The 20255-nt window shown below is 34.9% G+C and overlaps 1 protein-coding gene across 3 annotated transcripts in view; it reads left to right on the plus strand.

Moving 5' to 3' along the window:
• Window positions 1-20255, plus strand: part of KCNG2 (potassium voltage-gated channel modifier subfamily G member 2) — a 170283-nt gene that overhangs the window by 54440 nt on the left and 95588 nt on the right. For all 3 annotated transcript variants that reach the window (XM_051970561.1, XM_051970562.1, XM_051970563.1), the window contains exon 2: window positions 18270-19119. In XM_051970561.1, coding sequence (XP_051826521.1) covers window positions 18364-19119 — 756 coding nt within the window. In that variant the 5' untranslated portion in view covers window positions 18270-18363. The remainder of the gene's footprint in view (window positions 1-18269; window positions 19120-20255) is intronic.

Below are 20255 nucleotides of genomic sequence, written 5' to 3' on the forward strand. Positions count from 1 at the left end.
GACTTTATAACCATAATCCTTCACCTATATAATGAAGAAAATAGGGTACAGTTTCTTAATTTTTCCCAGGGCAAAGCTCCATTATTAAAATTGTGCAATGTTCAGTTTCTTTGTTGTTGTTCTTTCTTTTCATGCTGTTGAAGTCTTTGTCTACATTAGTTTTCCTCATTCTACCTTCCACCTGCATCAGTTCATTTATCTTCACATTTTCTTTGAATTCTTTTTATTTGTTTCTTATAGAAACAGTAGAATTCATCACAATTTGTTTATACATTCTCCAGTCTATGATGCATAAACTTAAAAAAAATAAATCTATTGTAAGATATAAGATCCTATTGAAAACTAGAAATCTGATATAATTTAATTTGAATTGGTATGTACATACAAGAGTCTTGTACTATTGGATTTTTGGAAGGGTTTTTTTTCCATTTTTAAGTACTGCTGACTTACAGTGCACTAAAGCTGACTCAATACAAATTGAAGATAATTTCATTAAAGCCATTACTTATTTCAGATTGCTTCAGGGTCCTAAAACCTATAATTCATTTATAGTCTATTCAGCTACATTTAAATGAAAAATAGAGTTTTATTTTTGGGAGGGGAAAGGTCACAAAAAGTTTAAAAAAGAAAAGAAAGAAGGAAATCACAATAAGGACAAAAATTGATAGGTTCAGAAAATTTCAGAGAATTTAGACCACCTTCAAGCCATTTTATATCAAGCTCTCATGGTGGGGGAAAAAAAGAAAAGATTGAGTAAAAAATTCTAGAGTAGTTGGTAAGGAACTAGGTATTTATGGAGGGAGATTTCTTTTGTGTAATAGAGTATTCTGCAAAATCATTAAAAAGCATCATTAAGAAAGGAATGGTGTTTGGAAGGTAATGGTCCTGTCATTCTGCCCTGAGCAGATGACATCTTGACTGTTATGTTGAGTTCTAGATGCCCTATTTTGGGAAGACATTGTTAATTGTGGACCATCCAAAACAGAAAAGTCAAAACAAGGAAGAGTTTTTAAGTCCTGCAAAAGTAGACTGGAGTAAATAAACTGAGGATATTTGTGTGAAGAAGAGATTAGGGAAGGTATGTAGTGAAATCAATATTAAAATATTTGAAAGGCCATCATATGAAAAAATAGCATTGAAAAAGGACATAAGTCAATGTCAAGAACAATGTTGTAACAATTAAAGTGGTAAAAAAATATATAATGCCTTGCTTCAGAATGCCGACTTGGGGGATGATGGTCTGATAGGTATTGGAAAACATGGATTATGAGAGAAATCCTCATTGGATGGGATATTCTGTGAATTTTAATGAATAGAGTGGATTATCAACCTAAGAAATGTTATTTGTGATCAAAAGTAAGGTAAGTATGAATACCAATATTTACCAAGTGCTTAATATACGCCAGACCATGAGTTAAGTTTTGGGTATGCAAAAAAAAGGCAAGAACTTACTCTACCCTGAAGGAGCTTACATTCTAATAGGGAAGACAATATTTAAGTAACTAGACATATACAAAATTTATACATGATAAATGGAAACTATTCTGAGAGGAAAAAGCATTAGCAGCTAAGGGAATATGAATGGCTTCATATTATATAGGTTAAAATATGAGAATGAGTCTAGAAGTAAGCCAGGGAAATGAAGAGGAGACAGAAATTCCAGACATTAGGACAGCCACTGAAAAGGCATGGAGACTAGAGATGGAGTATCATGTTCATAGAATCATAGAATATGTAGAGTGGAGGAAAATGGAAGAATGGGAGAATACAGTACTATTAAAAAAGGTATGAATCAAGAGACAGGGCACAAAATAGATCTTCTTTAGTCTGCAGCCAGCTTTCAATCCACTGTTTTGGTTGTTTAATCTTGTCAGCTATGTCTGACTTTTCATTACCCCATTTGGGGTTTTCTTGGAAAAGATATTGGAATGGTTTGTTCATTTCTTTCTCCAACTCATTTTTACATGTGAGAAAAGTGCAACAAATAGGGTGGTGTGACTTGCCTAGGGTCACACAGCTAGTAAGTGACTGAGACCAGTTTGGACCCGGGTCTTCCTAACTCCAAGACCAGAGCTCTATCCATTGAATCACCTAGCTATCCTTTAATCATTTTGTCAGAAGTTTAAAACTCACAGACTGCAACAGACTGTGTGTAGTCTGAACTAGATTAAAATATAATTGGGAAATATTTAGTACAATAAATAAAAATACAGCAAAACATAGATAATATTAATATATGATTTTCTGAGTATGCAATCCACAGGAATCCCTATATATAGTTTAGTAATCCCCATTTCTTTGAAAAAAAAACTGTACTATTCTACATTATCTCTCATTCTCTTATAATAATATTTCTCTACTTAAAATAATATATTTGCATTTCTATTAAAAGTTCTATAATTTATCACACTTTGCAGATGATATGACAGTATACTTAGAGAAGGCTAGAGAATCAACTAAAAAACTATTAGAAATAATATACAACTTTACCAAAGTTACAGGATACAAAATAAATCCACATAAATCATCAGCATTTTTATACATTTCAGCATTGACAATTGCAAAACTTTTTGTTACAATTTTTCCCCTTCTTTCCCCTACCCCCCTCCTAGATGGCAGGTTGATCAATACATTAAACTAATCTATTTATTTAGAGCTACACCAATCAAACTCCCAAGAAACTATTTTACTGACCTAGAAAAAATAACAAAATTCATCTGGAAGAACAAAAGGTCAAGAATTTCAAGGGAATTAATGGGGGAAAAAAGCAAATGAAGGTAGACTAGCTGTACCAGATCTAAAACTATATTATAAAGCAGCAATCATCAAAACCATTTGGTACTGGCTAAGAAATAGAATAGTTGATCAATGGAATAGTTTAGATTCACAGCACAAAATAGTCAATGATTATAGTAATCTAGTGTTTGACAAACCCAAAGACCCCAGCTTTTGAGATAAGGATTCACTATTTGACAAAAACTGCTGGGAAAATTGGAAACTAGTATGTCAGAAACTAGGCATTGGCCCATACCTAACACCATATACCAAGATAAGGTCGAAATGGGTTCATGATCTAGACATAAAGAATGATATTAGAAACAAATTAGAAGAACATAAGATAGTTTACTTCTCAGATCTGTGGAGGAAGGAATGTGTGACCAAGAAATAACTAGAGATCATTATTGATCACAAAATAGATAATTTTGATTATATTAAGTTAAAAACTATTTGTACAAACAAAACTAATGCAGACAAGATTAGAAGGGAAGCAATAAACTGAGAAAACATTTTTTTTTACATTCAAAGGTTCTGATAAAGGTCTTATTTCTAAAATATATGGAGAATCAACTCAAATTTATAAGAATTCAAACCATTCTCCAATTGATAAATAGTCACAGGATATGAACAATTTTCAGATGAAGAAACTGAAACTATTTCTAGTTATATGAAAAGATGCTCTAACTCACTCTTGATCAGAGAAATGCAAATTAAGACAACTCTGAGATATCACTACACACATTTCAGATGGGCGAAAATGACAGGAAAAGATAATGACAAATGTTGGAAGGGATGTGGGAAAAGTGGGACACTGATACATTGTTGATGGAACTGTGAACAGATCCAACCATTCTAGAGAGCAGTTTGGAACTATGCCCAAAAAGTTATCAAATTGTGCATACCCTTTGACCCAGCAGTGTTTCTACTGGGCTTATATCCCAAAGAGATCTTAAAGGAGGGAAAGGGACTCGCATGTGCAAAAATGTTTGTGGCATTCCTTTTTGTAGTGACTAGAAACTGGAAACTGAATGGATGCCCATCAATTGGAGAATGGCTGAATAAATTAAGGTATATAATGTTATGGAATATTATTGTTCTGTAAAAAACAACCAGCAGGATGATTCAGAGAGACCTGGAAAGACCTACATGAACTGATGCTATGTGAAATGAGCAGAACCAGTAGATCAATATACATGGCAACAGCAAAATTATATGATGATCAATTCTGATGGATGTGACTCTTTTCAACAATGAGATGATTCAAACTAGCTCCAGTTGTTCAGTGATAAAGAGAACCATCTATACCCAGAGAGAGGACTGTGGGAACTGAATGTGGTTCCCAATGCAGCATTTTCACTCTTTCTGTTGTTGCTTGCTTGTATTTTATTTTGCTGCTTTTTTACTGGTTTGATTTGATTTCTCTTGTGTAGCACAATAATTGTATAAATATGTATGCTTACATTAGATTTAACATATATTTATCATTTGCCATCTAGGGGAAGGCATGGGGGAAGGGACAGAAAATTGGAACCCACGGTTTTACAAGGGCTAATGTTGAAGAATTGTCCACACATATGTTTTGAAAAAAAAGCTTTAATAAAAAAAAGTTCTATAATTCATGATTTTCAACAATTCAAATAGCTTTTCTTCCCAATTAATATGAATTAATGTGATTATAACAGGAGTGGATAGAGAACCAGGCCTGGAGTCAGGAAGACTCATCTCCCTGAGTTCAAATCTAATCTCTAACACTTACTAGCTGTGTGATCCTGGGAAAGTTATATAACCCTATTTGCCTCACTTTTCTCACATGTAAAAATGAGTTGAAGAAGGAAATGGAAAACCATCCCTGTACCTTTGCCAATAAAACCCCAAGTGGAGTTTTATTAAATTGGACACAACTAGAAAAAAAAGTCTGAATAACAATGTAATATTGGTGCTGTGATATATTTGTTTAAATTTACCTGAAATATAAAAAAATTGGTCCAAGGGAACCAATTGAAATAGAACATCTAGCAATCCAGGGCTGAAATGAATAACACAAGTGTCTGAAAAATACCTTGAAAATATAATACTATTGAAGAAAGCTTTATTATCAATATCGCTGTATTCTATTAAGGTTGGTTCTGCAAACATATAAAAAGTTTATATTCAGAGCTTAATTTACTTAGTTGAAATGGAATATCCCATCACTACTGAATAACAGTCATGTTATTTTTATCAAAAGTAAGGATATTTATGTCATAAACAGCAAAGACTCAAACTGTTAGAAGGAAGTGGGAGAAAGAAAATAAATCTTGGGGATTCCTGAAACTAGCTTCATTAACATTAACAAAAACTGGGCTTAGTTCCATTTATCATACCTTATTATTCTGTGTTATTAAACAGAATTATCTTCCTGAACTTATTTAATCACAGTAAATTTTCCCCTAAGAAATTGTTAAGCTGTAAAAGCCTACACAAACATATATCTTTTCCTTGATAATTTTATGTCTCTATAAAATTAGGAGAGGCAAGAGACCCAAAGGGATTTTTAAAAATTGGAAAATATGCCTCCTTTTTGTGTTGATTAATGTGATGAAATGTGTGATGTATGCTTTTTTAGTTATTCTGTATATATTTCTGCTGTGGGGCTAAGATTGGAAGTGAGTGTGAAACATGACATTTAATTGGAACCATGCAAGGCTTTCTTAAAAGTGGCATTATTTCAAGATAAGCATTCTTTTACTGTCTATAAATGTCATGCCCTTTAAAAAAAGAATTATGTAGAAGTTGTTAGTTATAGTGATGTATCATTAATCTCCTGCAGTGCAGAAAGATGCTTTGTTTGAACTCTTACAGCTCCCGAGGATACAGTTTACAATCTATGTTTTATGTCTCTTACATCAAATCATGTCAGAACCAGTTCACTTGCAAATTGCATTTCATTTTACCTATGATACTTAAAAGTTAATTACTGAAACAATGTTTATCTTTGTTTGCAGCATGGTACCAAAATATTTCATATCTTGTGGGCATGACACATGAAAGGAAGATGTTTATCTTACATTCAAGACAATCTTGGTCCTAAAATCAAATCTCCTTTCTTAGTCTGCCATTCAGACTATATTGTGTATTTGCTCTATCACCTCTCTAATACAATGCCTTAATACAGTAATTCTTTATTAAGTCCTTATTGTGTGAGAGCACCGTGCTAGGGATTGGCTGTTATACAACACTTAAGACCTACTCCTTTCCTCCATGGAGCATATGTCCTGGCAGGTATGCTAGTCAGGTATTTGTAATATGTGTGTATGCATATTCTATACCTTCAGAGAGATAAAGAAAGGGTGGCTTGGAGGAATTAATTGTTAGGGAATTAACTTGTTGTTGTTATACAGTCATGTCCAGCTCTTCATGATTCTATTTGGGATTTTTTTTTAACAAAGATCCCTAAGTGATTTGCCAATTCCTTCTCTAGTTCATTTTATAGATGAAGAAACTGAGGCAAACAGGGTTAAGTGGCTTGCTCAGGGTCTGAATTAGTGTCTGAGGCCAGATTTGAACTCGGGAAGATGAATCTTCCTGACTCCAGACCTGACACTGTCCACTGTGCCACCTAAGTATTCATTAGTTTATTTGTTCAAGGCCAAATAATTAATAAGTGATATAGCCAGAAATTGATCAGACTAGAAATGCTTTTTGTTAGCTTTCATTGGCATGATTTCAGTCATCAGAGTAATGGATCTTATAATTTTTTAATTATACTTGAGGTCATACTTTCTATTGATGTTGCCTCCTGAAATTATTATAGAATCTAGACTATTTGGGCTGAAAAGGGAACTTAGATCTCCTAGTCCAACTTCTTATTGGGGGGGGGGAAACTGAGGTGTGGGATAGTTAAATTATCTGCACAAGGTTATACATCTAGCTAATGCAAAGATGGAATTAAAACACGGGTCTTTTAAAACTATACCATACTGCTTCTCCAAGTTATTGTAGGGTTTAAAATTGTGTTTTTTGTGTTTCCTAGGATTTCTTTTAGTTGGTGTTATTTTGGGTTACTATGCAGCTACTCCCTGGGTATCCTCTATCATTCATTTTCTATTCAGATACAATCCACCCAAGTTATGTTACATTCAAAATCTCACTTCATTGCCAACAGACTGAGAGTTTCACTATCTTATTCAATGTTGGGCATTTAATCTCATTCTGTGATTGAATAGTAAGTAGAATTTATAAATGACACTGAGGAAAGAGCCAGGTTATGACATCTGTCTAAATCTAATAGTCATAGGGAAAATTAAATACAATGCCACTCTAGAAAATTGGGAGCCATTTGAAACTCAAATAGGTGAGGTTGTTGTTGTTATACAGTCATGTCCAGCTCTTCATGATTCTATTTGGGATTTTTTTTTAACAAAGATCCCTAAGTGATTTGCCAATTCCTTCTCTAGTTCATTTTATAGATGAAGAAACTGAGGCAAACAGGGTTAAGTGGCTTGCTCAGGGTCTGAATTAGTGTCTGAGGCCAGATTTGAACTCGGGAAGATGAATCTTCCTGACTCCAGACCTGACACTGTCCACTGTGCCACCTAAGTATTCATTAGTTTATTTGTTCAAGGCCAAATAATTAATAAGTGATATAGCCAGAATAGAGCAACAAAATGTAGCTCTAAATGACTTAGACCAAAGGTCCTATTGTGGAAGCAGGTGTGGATAGAATGTCCAGGATGTGCTATAAAACTTATGCCAATGATGGCATAAAATATGTAAAGAAATTCAATCTCTCACCATAACTATTACCTTCAGGATCAAATACAGAATTCTGTTTGGCTTTTAAAGACTTCAATAACTTGGCCCATTCCTACCTTTCTAGTTTTCATATTCCTTATACTGCTTTTCCCCAACTCTGCAAATGAGTGACATTGATCTCCTTATTTCTCTTTACACTAAACAGTCCACCTCTCAATTCCAGCCATTTTCACTTGTTGTTTCCCTTGTATAGAACTCTCTTCACATTTATATCTCCTCACTTGCCTAACTTCCTTCAAGTCTTGGCTAAAATCTCACTTTCTGCAAGAAAGTTTTTTTTAATAACCAATTTTCTCTGCTGATTATCTCCCATTACATGATTGTTTGTATATTGCTCCCCTCCACATTAAATTGTGAGCTCCTTGAGAGTAGGGACTATACCTTTTTTATATCACTAGTGTTTGGCATGATGCCTGGGACACAGCAAACCCTTGTCTTTTTAACTGATTGACCAACTGATTTAAGCACAATGTCCCTAAAGTGAATATGATTCTATCCTTATCACCATTTATGAGGGATTCCTGATAAGGTAGTAATTCTATTGCAGGAACTTAATATACTTTGTGGGCAATTAAATGGTGTAGTGGAACACTAGACTTAGAATCAGAAACCCTTATCTTCATAAATTCAAAACTGACCTCAGACACTTGCTAGCTGTGTGACCTTAAGCAAATCACTTAACCCTGTTTGCCTCAGTTTCTCAACTATAATATGCACTCGAGAAAGAAATGACAAACCACTCTAATATCTTTGCCAAGAAAACTCAAATTGGGATGATAAAAAGAGTCATACATGACTGAAATGACTCAACAACACAAAATAATATGCTTTCCAGCATCACGGATGAGATTTTGTAAATCTTTTCTCTTTTTCTGTATGAATCAGAGGATAGGGAACTAGCTTTTCAAAAAGAAATGCCAAGATTCAGGGGTATAAACTCTCCCAAAATGTTCTAGCAAACTTTGTGATCAAAGAATGGTATATACTTTATTTGAATAACACTGACTGAATGAATATGTCATCAACTTTTGATGAAGCCAGTCTTATAGTCAGTCATTTCAGATAGATATGGCTAAGATTTTTGCTGAAGTCAGGGAGGGACTTCAAATGTTGTTTTTTGCCCCTAAAGTTTCCCCAAAAATGATGTTGTTTTCCAAGATACTCAAATGCATTTCAACTTTAAAAAGCCTTCTGCTCTCCTGGTTGATTGTGCTCTTTGAAGCACACCTACAGGACTCTTTGAGCTGGACAGAACCTGAGAGACAGGTGGGAGATTATAGGCCACTTTTAAAAACTGTGACAGCATTATCATCAACATCAGGAAATTCTATTTTTAAGCCCCACTTGTGCATGAACTGATAAGCTCAAAGACCAAATGTTACATACTGCTGATATCAAGAAACTGCAGAAAGTCACAGATATTCGTCAGTAATTCCAAGTTCAAGAGTTGCCACTGAATCCTGACATCGGGGTAACACACCATACAGTGATGTGCCAATCAAAACTAGGTAAAATGTGATGCAAACAATCTCAAGGTGAATGGAGAAGTAGATACACTATAGATTTTGAACCAAATAAAAGTTTCTTTCATTTAGTAGTCTAGTGTTAGTTTTTTGGTAACAAGAATAAGTTTTAAAATTAATTTGGCTAATGTTATTGGAGTTACTGAGAAATTATATGATCAGGTACTTGCCCAATTATCAAGAATTTGATGGAATTAAGTATTTTGCTATATTGCTTTCTGCTCATGAACTTGGGCAGGATGATGGAGAAAAGTGACTTATAATGTTGAACCCAAAAGATCTAAAATGACTTTTTTGATTTCTTCCATGAAAAGATGGGCATTTAAAAAATATCTGATACCAAGTTGTTGTGTTGAATCAATTGTATCTGATTGTTTATTAATCTATTTGAGGATTTTCTTAGCAAAGATATTGGAGTAGTTTGCCATTTTTTTCTCCAACTCATTTTACATATAAGAAACTATGACTAGCTTAGGGTCACATAGCTAGTAATTGTCTGAGGCTAGATTTGAACCCATGAAGGTGAATCTTCCTGATTCCAAGCCCAGTACACATGATTAAATTCTATTGTTGACACATTCTCATTATATCAGCAGTGGATGTTAATATGTTTCTGTTTCAACAAAGTTGGAGTTACAGAGAGCATCCTACTTACAGCAAGCTTGATAATCAGCTAACTGTTTATTGGTTTTATTGCCTAAATCTTACCATGCTATAAGCATTCAGCATTTGTGATCATATACAACACTCCAAGAAGATACAAACTTTTTTTTTGACCAAACTAGAAATGAGGGAACTTTTTTTTTTTAAGGCTTAGAACTCAATTCATCTAAACAAAAATTTTAGAATAGTTTTCCCCTTTCCCAGAGAAAAGCTTTCTCCCTCCCCCAAAAAAATGGAAGAAAAAAATCTCTTCCCTCATTTTGGTGAAATTCATAAATAATTGTCTACTAAAAAAAAAGTTTTGGTTAGTTCCACTTAATGTTTTATTTGATCCTGACTATAAAATGGTCTATTCAGCTCTGAAATAATTAACTACAAATTCATTTTCTAAACCTTCCAAAAATCCATTTTCTCCCTTTTCATTTTTTCCCCTTTCACCTAGATAATAGGATATCCATCCAGTCATATACATACTCTCTACACCCACTTTCAAAGTGTGTTATCTCCGGCAATTCCTCAAGAGACTATCTTTAATTTGTTTCTTCACACATTCCAAGCTGGTTTATTTTCCCTGAGCCTGTTTGGAGTGTGGCACTGGTGCTGCCTCCACTAACCAGAGGTTTATAAATAAATGCATTCAGGTGCTCCAGGGACCTTAGTGGTATGGCCAACTAGGAAATAGGAGGAAAATGCTGCAAAGCTACAAGAGGAAAGAATTGTGTATGTTCTCTTACTTTTGAGAGTTTTCCATATAGGGAAGAGTCAAGATTTGTGACCTTTTGTTATAAACGAAATCAAATTTCAATTAGTTGAGCCTTGATCATCAAAGTTTCTAAGTGATTCATTATTAAAATTACATGAAAAAAATTAAATGTGTATTTTATGGTCATTAGCATGTTTTAGACTCCTAAAGACTATAATATTTAGTGAGGTATTTTTGAGTTTGCCACTCACTCATTTATGTGTTTCTTCCAAAAGCTATATATGTTTTATTATCTAGTTTGGTTTTTAAATGGATACAAGGTACCTTTGAACCCTTTTTTTTTCTCCTAAATGATTGAAACTTTGCTGTATCTTTGATGCCGCCAGCTTAGAGGAGACTTTATGAAAAGAATATTGCACTTGAAGCTGTAAGTCCTTGATTCAAAGCATTATCTGACATTTATTGTCTATGGGTAGATCATTTGCCTCAATTTCCTCATCTATAAAATGGGGGAAATGCTGGTACTTTCCTTCAAAGAGTGGTTATAAGGATAGTGTTTTAGAAGAATTAAACACAAAATATATTTTCTTTCACATGGGCAATTTAAATATTATCAGTTATAAGCTAAGTTGTATTATTTATGATAATGCTAGCAAGTTGGGTATATACATATGTTCTTATAAAAGAAGGAAATGGAAGGAAATAAGCACTTATACAGAACTTAATGTGTGCTAAACACTGTTTTATATAATTTCCTTGTTCTTTTTCCATACTTAGTCCCCCAAAATTCTTTCTGGTAATAAACATAGTTAAGCAAAATAAATCCATGCATTAGCCATGTCTAAATGTATGCCTCACACTGCATCTCTAGTAAGAGGTTGAAAACATTCTTCATCATTCATCTTCTGGAGTTGTGGTTGATCACTGCATTAATCAGAGTTCTTAAGATTTTCAAAAATGTTTTTCATTTCTGCCTTGTGATTACTCATTGCGTTCTATTCGCATATTGTTTCATCTCTTACAAGTCTCACTAAATTTTCTCAATCCAGTTCCTTTGCCATTTCATTTCTTTTGGTGAGGCAGTTTGGGTTAAATGAGTAGCCTGGGGTCATATAGTTAGTAAATATCAAGTGTCAGAAGCTGGATTTGCATTCCAATCCTCCTGATTCTAGGACCTGTGCTTCCTTTGTCATTTCTTATGACACAATAATCTTCCTTTCCTCCCTCCCTCCTTCTTTCCCTCCCTCCTTCTTTCCCTCCCTCCCTCTTTCCTTCCCTCCCTCCTTTCTTTCCTCCTTCCCTCCTTCTTTTCTTCCCTCTCTCTTTCCTTCCCTCCCTCTTTTCCTCCCTCCCTCCCTCCCTTCCTTCCTTCCTTCCTTCTTTCTTTCTTCCCTCCCTCCCTTCCTCTCTTCCTTTCTCCCTTCCTCCTTTCCTCCCTCCCTCCCTCCTTCTGTTCCTTCTTTCCTTCCTTGCTTCCTTTCTTTCTTTCTTCCTTCTTCTCTCCCTCCCTCCTTCTGTTCCTTCTTTCCTTCCTTGCTTCCTTTCTTTCTTTCTTCCTTCTTCTCTCCCTCCCTCCTTTCCTTCCTTCTTTCTATATTATGATTCTATATCCTAATGTGCTTAGCCATTTCCCAATTGACACATACCCTTTTAATTTCCAGTTATTTGGGGCAGCTTGGTGGCACAGTACATTGAGTACAGGATCTGGAATCAGGAAGACCTGCATTAAAATCTGGCCTCAATTACTTATTAGCTGTTTGACACTGGGCACTTAAACTGTTTGTCACAGATTCCTCATCTGTAAAAGAGGGGTTAAATTAGTTTGAGTTAGTATATTAGTATGAGTTTTTTTTTTTTGAGGATCAGATGGGCTAATAATTGTAAAAGCACTTAGCATAGTGCTTAGCCCATAATAAGTATATAATAAATGCTTGTTTCCTTCCTTTTTCTCTCCCTATTACTTTACCCTTCCCTTGTTCCTTTCATTCCTTTCTCCTTTCCCTCTCTCTCTCATTTTCTCTCCTTCTCTCTCCCTTTTCTCCTTCCTCCCTCTCTCTCCTTCTCTCTCTTTCTTTCTCCGTCCCTCTCCTTCTCTCCCTCCTTTCCCTCCTTCATTTTTCCCTTCTTCCCTCCCTTCCTCTTATTTCTTCCCTTCCTCCTTTCCTATCTCTCTTTTTCCCTCCTTCCCTCCCTCTTTTCCTTCTTTCCTCCTTTGTCTCTCCTTCCTTTCCTTCCTTCCATTTTCCTCTCACTGTTCCTTCCTTATCTCCTTTTTTCCTTCCTTCCTTTTTTCCTTTCTTTTTTTCCTTCTGTTCCATTTGCTGAAAAAGTAGAAACTAGAATCCATTCAGCTCCAAATCACTAATGTTGATATAAAACAAATACTTTGTCAGAAAAAGGAATAATAGACTGAAGGATAGGAATGGAACTGAGCAAGGAATGAATGACTGGTAAAAAAAAAGAGTTTCATAAGATTGAAGGATATGGAAAATTTAGGGAAGACCTCTTGTCTCTATAAATCACTCTTCTCAGTAATGACTATCTCTCCATGTCATCTTTTCTTCCACAGTCCACTGAGATCGACTCATCTGCTTTCCACTTTTTGCTTGCATCTGAAATATCTCCTGAGGCTATTTGGGTTCCAGGTTTTAGGAGGGGCTATATTAAGTGACAAGGGGAAGAGTATAAAGCTGCTATGTGGAAAACTCCAAAGTAGTGACCTTTAGGACTATATTTTGCTAGAAAAAATAAGTATCTCCTACTATGTTCCTATATTGAATATCCTAAAATGTAATTTACTAGTTTTGCATGTATGGTTTATGCAAATAACCCTGCAAACAATTACATTCCAGGGAAGAGAGATGAATTGAATAATAATAAATTATATTTATATATTTAAGTTTTGCAAAAAACTTTCCTTACATTAATTAGCTCATTTAATCCTCAGAGCACATGCATGAGGTATTATTTTACAGGCAGCTAAATGGTACAATGGCTAAAGTTTTCTATCTGAAGTTCAACAGACCAGAGTTTGAAATGAGCTTCAGAGCAGTGACAATTTCTCAGCCTCAGTTTCTTCATCTATAAAAAGTTCTTTGCAAAACATTATTTACTTGTGAGGAACTAAGATCCAGAGATAATTAATGTCTTGCCCATGATCACAAAACTATAAAATGTCAGAGGTCAGATTTTAATCCTAGTGTCCTCTAACTCAAACTTAGTACTAGTACTAACTAACGATTCCTAGTATTCTTTCTATTACCTCTCCACTACATCAAAATTGGCTATAACATACACATTTTCCCTCCTTTATACTTCCTCATTTTCCTTCCAAATGCTTTCCTATTCCCTACATTAACTCGGAGTTCTGCTAGTGATTTTTTCACATAGGAACTTAATTCCAAGAATGGATAGGATAGAAAGGGTGGAACTAATCAGAATTTATATAACTGTAAATTATCTTCCCATATATATTTTTCTATATGTGTAAAATCACTCTATGAGTGTGTATTATTTTGTGTTCTACTTTTTTCATTTGATATACTGAATATTTCTACTTAAAATTTTCTTCTTAAGTGCATTCCCAAGGGTCTATGCAACCCATATACTTGTCATTTTATTTAGTTATCCCTGACAACAATATGTCATTGTTTGTGTAGTCATCTTCCTATTATGAGCATTTGAGCTGTTTACATTGTTTAGGTATTATTCCTGATACTGCTTTGAATATATGAGTACAAATCACTTATCTTTCTGTTTGGGTTATTTCCTGGGGATAAAATCCCAGAAGCATATTTACTAGATCAAAAGATCTGAACGGTTTTATAACTCTGGTTATATGCTGTTGATATTACCATCCAGAAAGATTAGGGTAATTTATAGTATCAAAAGTAATATCCAAATATGTCTATTTCTACACAGCTTAACTCTAAATTTTTGTCACATTAATTTTTGCCATTTAATAAGGGTAACCACTTAAAAGTTTTTTTAATTACTCTTAAAGTAATGCAATTTTTTTTCCATGTAATGACTTACTTCCTGTCACTAGGATCACTGGATTTAGAACTAAATGTCTCCTGGGGGATTATTTAGCTCAACCCATCATTTAGTAGATGAGAAAACTGAATCTGAGGCAGATATAATGACTTGTCTAAGGTAACATAGTTAGAAAGGTGAATAGGACCAGATTAACACAGGTCTTCTGATTTCAAATGTAGTTTTCTGTGCTATCTCATATGTAAATCATTAGATCACCTGGAATCTGAATATTAACCACATGTCTTTATATAAATTATTAATTTTGAATTATAAATCCATCAATTATGTTTGTTATATATATTTTCCAGATAATTTTCTTTTATATGTTATTACATTTCCTATGTAAAATTTTATTTTAATCTTTTCAAATGTACCCATAGTATCTCTGATAAGAATCATTTTTCTTAGTCAGAAATTTATCTTTTCTTCCTAGCTAGAAGAGGAATGACATTATATATTCTCCTAGTTTTTAAAAGCTATTTTTTAAACTGTTAACTCATTAATCCAGCAATGATTTATTACAGTGCATGGTATAAGGAATAGATCCAAATTAATTCTTCTTCCTTCAATTGTCCCCATCAAAAATTATTAAATATTGATTTATTTTCATTTGAATATGTCACTTCTATTTGTCATTTATTAAGCTCTTTTAATTGTTTTGGCTACATATCCTATTCTACTAGTTACTTTTTTAGTCTATATAATTTGATTTGATTATTGTCACTTTATTATATAATTTTAAAATCAAATAGGACAAGTCTATCAATTTAAAATATGTGTGCATATGTTTTTGTTTCAGATTTGTGATTTCATCAATGTTGGGAATTCCCAACTTTGAAAACTTTCTACTCATACAAATATGCATGCATATATTCATATATACAAAAGATGTGTGTGTATAAACACCCTAAAGATATTAGATCTTTAACAGTATATGTTTATATTAACATATTATAACTATATAATCGTGTGTAATTTATAGGCTTCAAAAATTGTCTGAAAAGTTAGATAACATTCCTATAGTCATAGAAATAGTAGGTGTTGAAGGAAGTAGCTGAATAATATGCATATATACATTATTTTTGGTCTCTGTTCCTCTTTATTGCTAAGATTCTGAAAGTATTTCCAATAGAACCTTTTGAAAAATTAAAAAACAAATGCTCAAGTATTTATTATCTTTCCTTCTTAATCTTCCCCACTGGAAGAAAACAAACAAACAAACAAAACCTATGCAACAAATTTATACAATCAAGTAAAACAGATTCCCCATTGGCTATGTCCAAAAATGTCTGTCTCATTTTACATTTTGAGTTCATCACCTTTCCATCAGGATGGGTATAACATGTTCCCTCATCGGTCCCCTAAAATGATGATTGGTCATAGCATCAATCAGAATTTCTTAAGTCTCTCAAAAGTTTTTTCTTTATAATGTTGTTGGTATTATATAGATGGGCTGCTATTTGGTAGAGTAGAAAGAGTGATAGGGCTGGAGTCAGGAGTACCTTTACTAGTTATATGATACTGGGTAAGTCATTTAATCCTTTTTGCTTTGGTTTCCTTCATCTATAAAATGAGCTGAAGAAAGAAGGGGCAAACAATTTCAGTATTTTTACCAAGAACACCCCAAATGGGACCATGGAGAGTCAGATATAATTGAAAAATGACTGAACAACAATAATATAAATTGTTCTCCTGATTCTACTTACTTCAGTATGTATTAGTTCATACAAGTCTCTCCAAGTTTCTCTAAAATTATCTTTTTGCATTTTTTATAGTCCAGTAGTATTTCATTACATTCATATACCATATTTTCCCTAGGGGTAGTCAGTATTTGGACCAATTTGGATGAAGACATGGAAATTATTTCTGGAGAATTACTGTAGGAAATAAATTAGGAACAGGTAAGCAGGCAAGGGAGAAGGATTCTGTTCTACTACTGTGGAAGGACAAACCACACTACTGGGCACTGAAACAGTCTGTCATGTGATATTGCTAATAAGTTGCCATAGCTTTGTCTCAGTGATATCATTTCCTAACTGCAAACATAGTGTACTAAAAGGGAATGTTTCAGCACTAGCAAATTAGCTTGTTATGTTTATTCCCTGACTATAAAAGTTAAAATGGGAAGATTCTGAACTGCACCAGAGTGAATTAGTCTCATTAACATGTCATCTGAAACAGCCTTTTTAAAGTGTGTTGACTAAGCTAAAAGTATTTAACAAGTCTGAGATGCCGGGCTGAGTGTGCTAGAAGTATACATTCATTAAAGATAAACATAGTATTTCTACCTTCTGCTAGTCTCATTTATTTCCTAAAATAAAATAAAGTTAGTTCAGTAAAAATGTATCCTAAAAAAAACCATTCCAAGCTTTACCTTTTAACAGACAGCTCCTCTTAAAGAGGCATCCCATGACCAAAAATCCAATTGTAACACATGATTAGTAAATGAATGATGTCTAAACACCAAGGGAGTTTTAACCATTCCAAGTCCTTTCCTGTGATTCATAGCTGGACATCTGTCCATCAACATAGATGTCACAAATGTCTGATGGATGTTCATCAGCAACAATCACTCATACTAGCCACAGAATTCCTTTTAGGAACTGATTTGAAAATTTTTCTGGCTTTATTTTTTCAGAACTAATGGTGTATATATACATATGTATGTGTGTGTGTGTTTATAGTAATCACTCTTCAATACCACAAGTTATCTGATGGCAGGGTGTGTTGTTCAGCCAGACACTGATAACAAATCTACTTATGCCATGTTTGACTATTATACAAAGTATTAGAAGTAAATCCCAAGTTACTTTATATTTTTTTAAAAAGTAATCTGCTGCAAATAAATTTAATTTTTTTTTGCCTTGAGACAATTACCCTAAACACTGAAAAGAGAGTGAATTACTGATTAGCTTTTGAAGAAATCCATCACTCTATTAGTGTTCAGGATAGTTAAGAAAGTTTTCACTAAGCTATATAGTTTCCTAGTTTATAGATTATCTATGTTCACTGTTAACTTATGCGTCTATCAACTTTTTGGTTATTCCTGTGCTCTTTATGGGAAAGGAAACAAAGGGAAATGAAGTTAACTTTCCCACCTTAAATGGCTATAGTAGGAAGTTTGATAGGATTAAAAATGCTTGGCCAGGGTGAGAGTTTTATATTATTTTTTCAATCCCATTCAATTTGGGAGTTCAATTTTAAAAATTATAAAATATTGAAGATGAGAAGGATCTAATAAATCATTCAGTTTACCTCTCTCATACATTAGGAAACTGAGGTGTGAGGCAGGGATAGGACTTACTATGTGCCAGACACATAAAAATTTCATTTGATCCTTACAACAGCTCTATGAGGTGAGGTGCTATTATTATCTGCATTTTACTATTGAGGAAACTGAGGTTTAAAAAAAAGAGATAAAGTGACTTGCAATAAGCTGGTAAGTATCTAAGAGGGAACTCAAATCTTTCTGAATCCAAGCACAAGGCTCTATCCACTAAGCTACCTAGATGCCTAGAGAGAAAAAGTGACTTTTCTATTGTAACCGAATAACTTTAATAATAGGTTAGAAAAGGGAATGGACAAAAAGGGAGAAACTAAGTCCCTAAGTCATCCATCTTTCCCCAAAACTATCAATACCCACATGTTGGGAGGCAAGGGAAAGAGGGAATGGTAATTGAGAAATTCACTTCCCAAGCAGACATTTTAATGTTTTTTCATTACCCTAATACTACATTTTTTGTTGTTGTTTTTGGATTTGTTTTTTTCAGACACTGCCCTCCCACCGCCATCCATTTTCTCATTCTTCTCTGGATCTAGGCTTTTCACCTCAAAGAGGGCTGGACACCTCCATGATCACAACCAATGTATCAGGAAATGGCTCTGCTCTCTGGGAACCCCGACCCCAACTTCACCCCGTACTCTTACAGTGGCTTCGAGAAGCTCTGCAAGGTGCAGGCTAAGAAGGGCTTATTCTACAAGAAAGCTAGGCTCTTGCATCCTGGAGAAGACTCCTGTTGCCCCACTTACTGTGAGGACTGGCCCCAACATGTCATCATCAATGTGGGCGGCATCAAGTACAGACTACCTTGGACTACCCTAGAGAACTGCCCTCTGACTCGGCTGGAGCGGCTGAAGTCCTGTCACAACCACGATGAGATCATGAGTGTCTGTGATGACTACGATGTCAGCAGCAATGAATTCTTCTTCGACCGCAACCCTTGTGCCTTCAAGACCATCATGAATTTTCTCACTGCAGGGAAGCTGAGGCTCCTTCGAGAGATGTGTGCCCTCTCCTTCCAGGATGAGCTGGCTTACTGGGGGATTGAGGAGGAATGCCTGGAGTGGTGCTGCCTTAGGAGACTTCGGCATAAAGAAGAAGAAGTCGCAGAGGCTCAGTTTTATGAGACTGAGCTGATGGTGAATGAGTCTCCACCCTGTGCCTTCCAGGAGGGCAGTCGGCTGGCTCAGTGCATGAGACAGCTCAGGGACATGGTAGAGAATCCTCACTCTGGGATTCCTGGGAAAATGTTTGCCTGCATCTCTGTTTCCTTTGTGGCCATCACTGCAGTCAGCCTCTGCATGAGCACTATGCCAGATATTCGAGCCGAGGAGGATCGGGTGAGTGTGTCTGCAGGTGAAGGCTTTGAACTTGGTACTTTAGGTTCCCTGGGACTAGACTGCTATATACCACACACACACACACACACACACACACACACACACACACACACACACACACAGAGCAGGCAAGCTTTCTGTGATATCTGTAAGTGTTCAATAATGGGTGTGGGTCTACTATATGCTCTGCATATATAAAATGATACAATTCAGTGGATGTGTTATTCCTGACCATAAGACATATTAACTAGAGTTTTAAGCAATTAATAAAGTGATAAAATTTCATTAAAAGTCTTCAGCACTGCTGGGTGACAATGGACCTGGAATTAGGAAAACCTGAGTTCAAATCCCTCCTCAGAGGCTTAGTTGTTGTGTAACTCTGGACACCTTACAATCTTTGACTGCCTTGGTTTCCTCAGTTGTAAAATAAGGGTCATTAAATAGTATCTATCAAATAAAATTAGATAATCTTTGTAAAATATTTATCATACTGGTTGGCACTTATTCAGTGCTTAATAATGCTAATTTACTTTACCTTCCCTCTGCATGTGCTCCAGAGAGCCTACCTTTTGTTTTCAATAACTTGAAAGTAAAAGATTCTGATTATCTAGAAACACAACCACATTTAAATTTCTGCTCCAAATCTTAGAGTTCTATTTGCTCCCTTTCTTCTTCAAGAAGTTGGGCATCATTTTCCAACTTAGTTCTATCTGAAAAGGAATTGGAGTGGGAAATCAGTGTGTGTGTGTGTGTGTGTGTGTGTGTGTGTGTGTGTGTGTGTGTGTGTATAAGGCTTGTTTCACACAATGGCAACCAATTAACACATGAATTTAATCCAGTTTGTGTGTTTCACTAGGCTAGAGGCATGAGTTAAATAAGCACCTCCTTTCCCCTTCTTTCCTCATCCCATTTCACCCTTACTCTAGGCCTCTCTGGCACTGAGTGCTTCACCAACAATGGAAGAAACACAGAAGTTACTGCTTGGATGACTTTGACACATTTATCACAAGAGAACAAGGATTCAGCCGCTCTACCAGAGTCATTAAAATGTCAAGAATTTATGATGTGCAATCAGCTTCTTAGAACCCAAGAACCAAATCATTATTAGAGAACAGATAGATAAGCTGATGGAAAAT

Source organism: Antechinus flavipes, chromosome 1 (assembly GCF_016432865.1).
Source record: "Antechinus flavipes isolate AdamAnt ecotype Samford, QLD, Australia chromosome 1, AdamAnt_v2, whole genome shotgun sequence".
Classification (NCBI taxonomy): domain Eukaryota; kingdom Metazoa; phylum Chordata; class Mammalia; order Dasyuromorphia; family Dasyuridae; genus Antechinus; species Antechinus flavipes.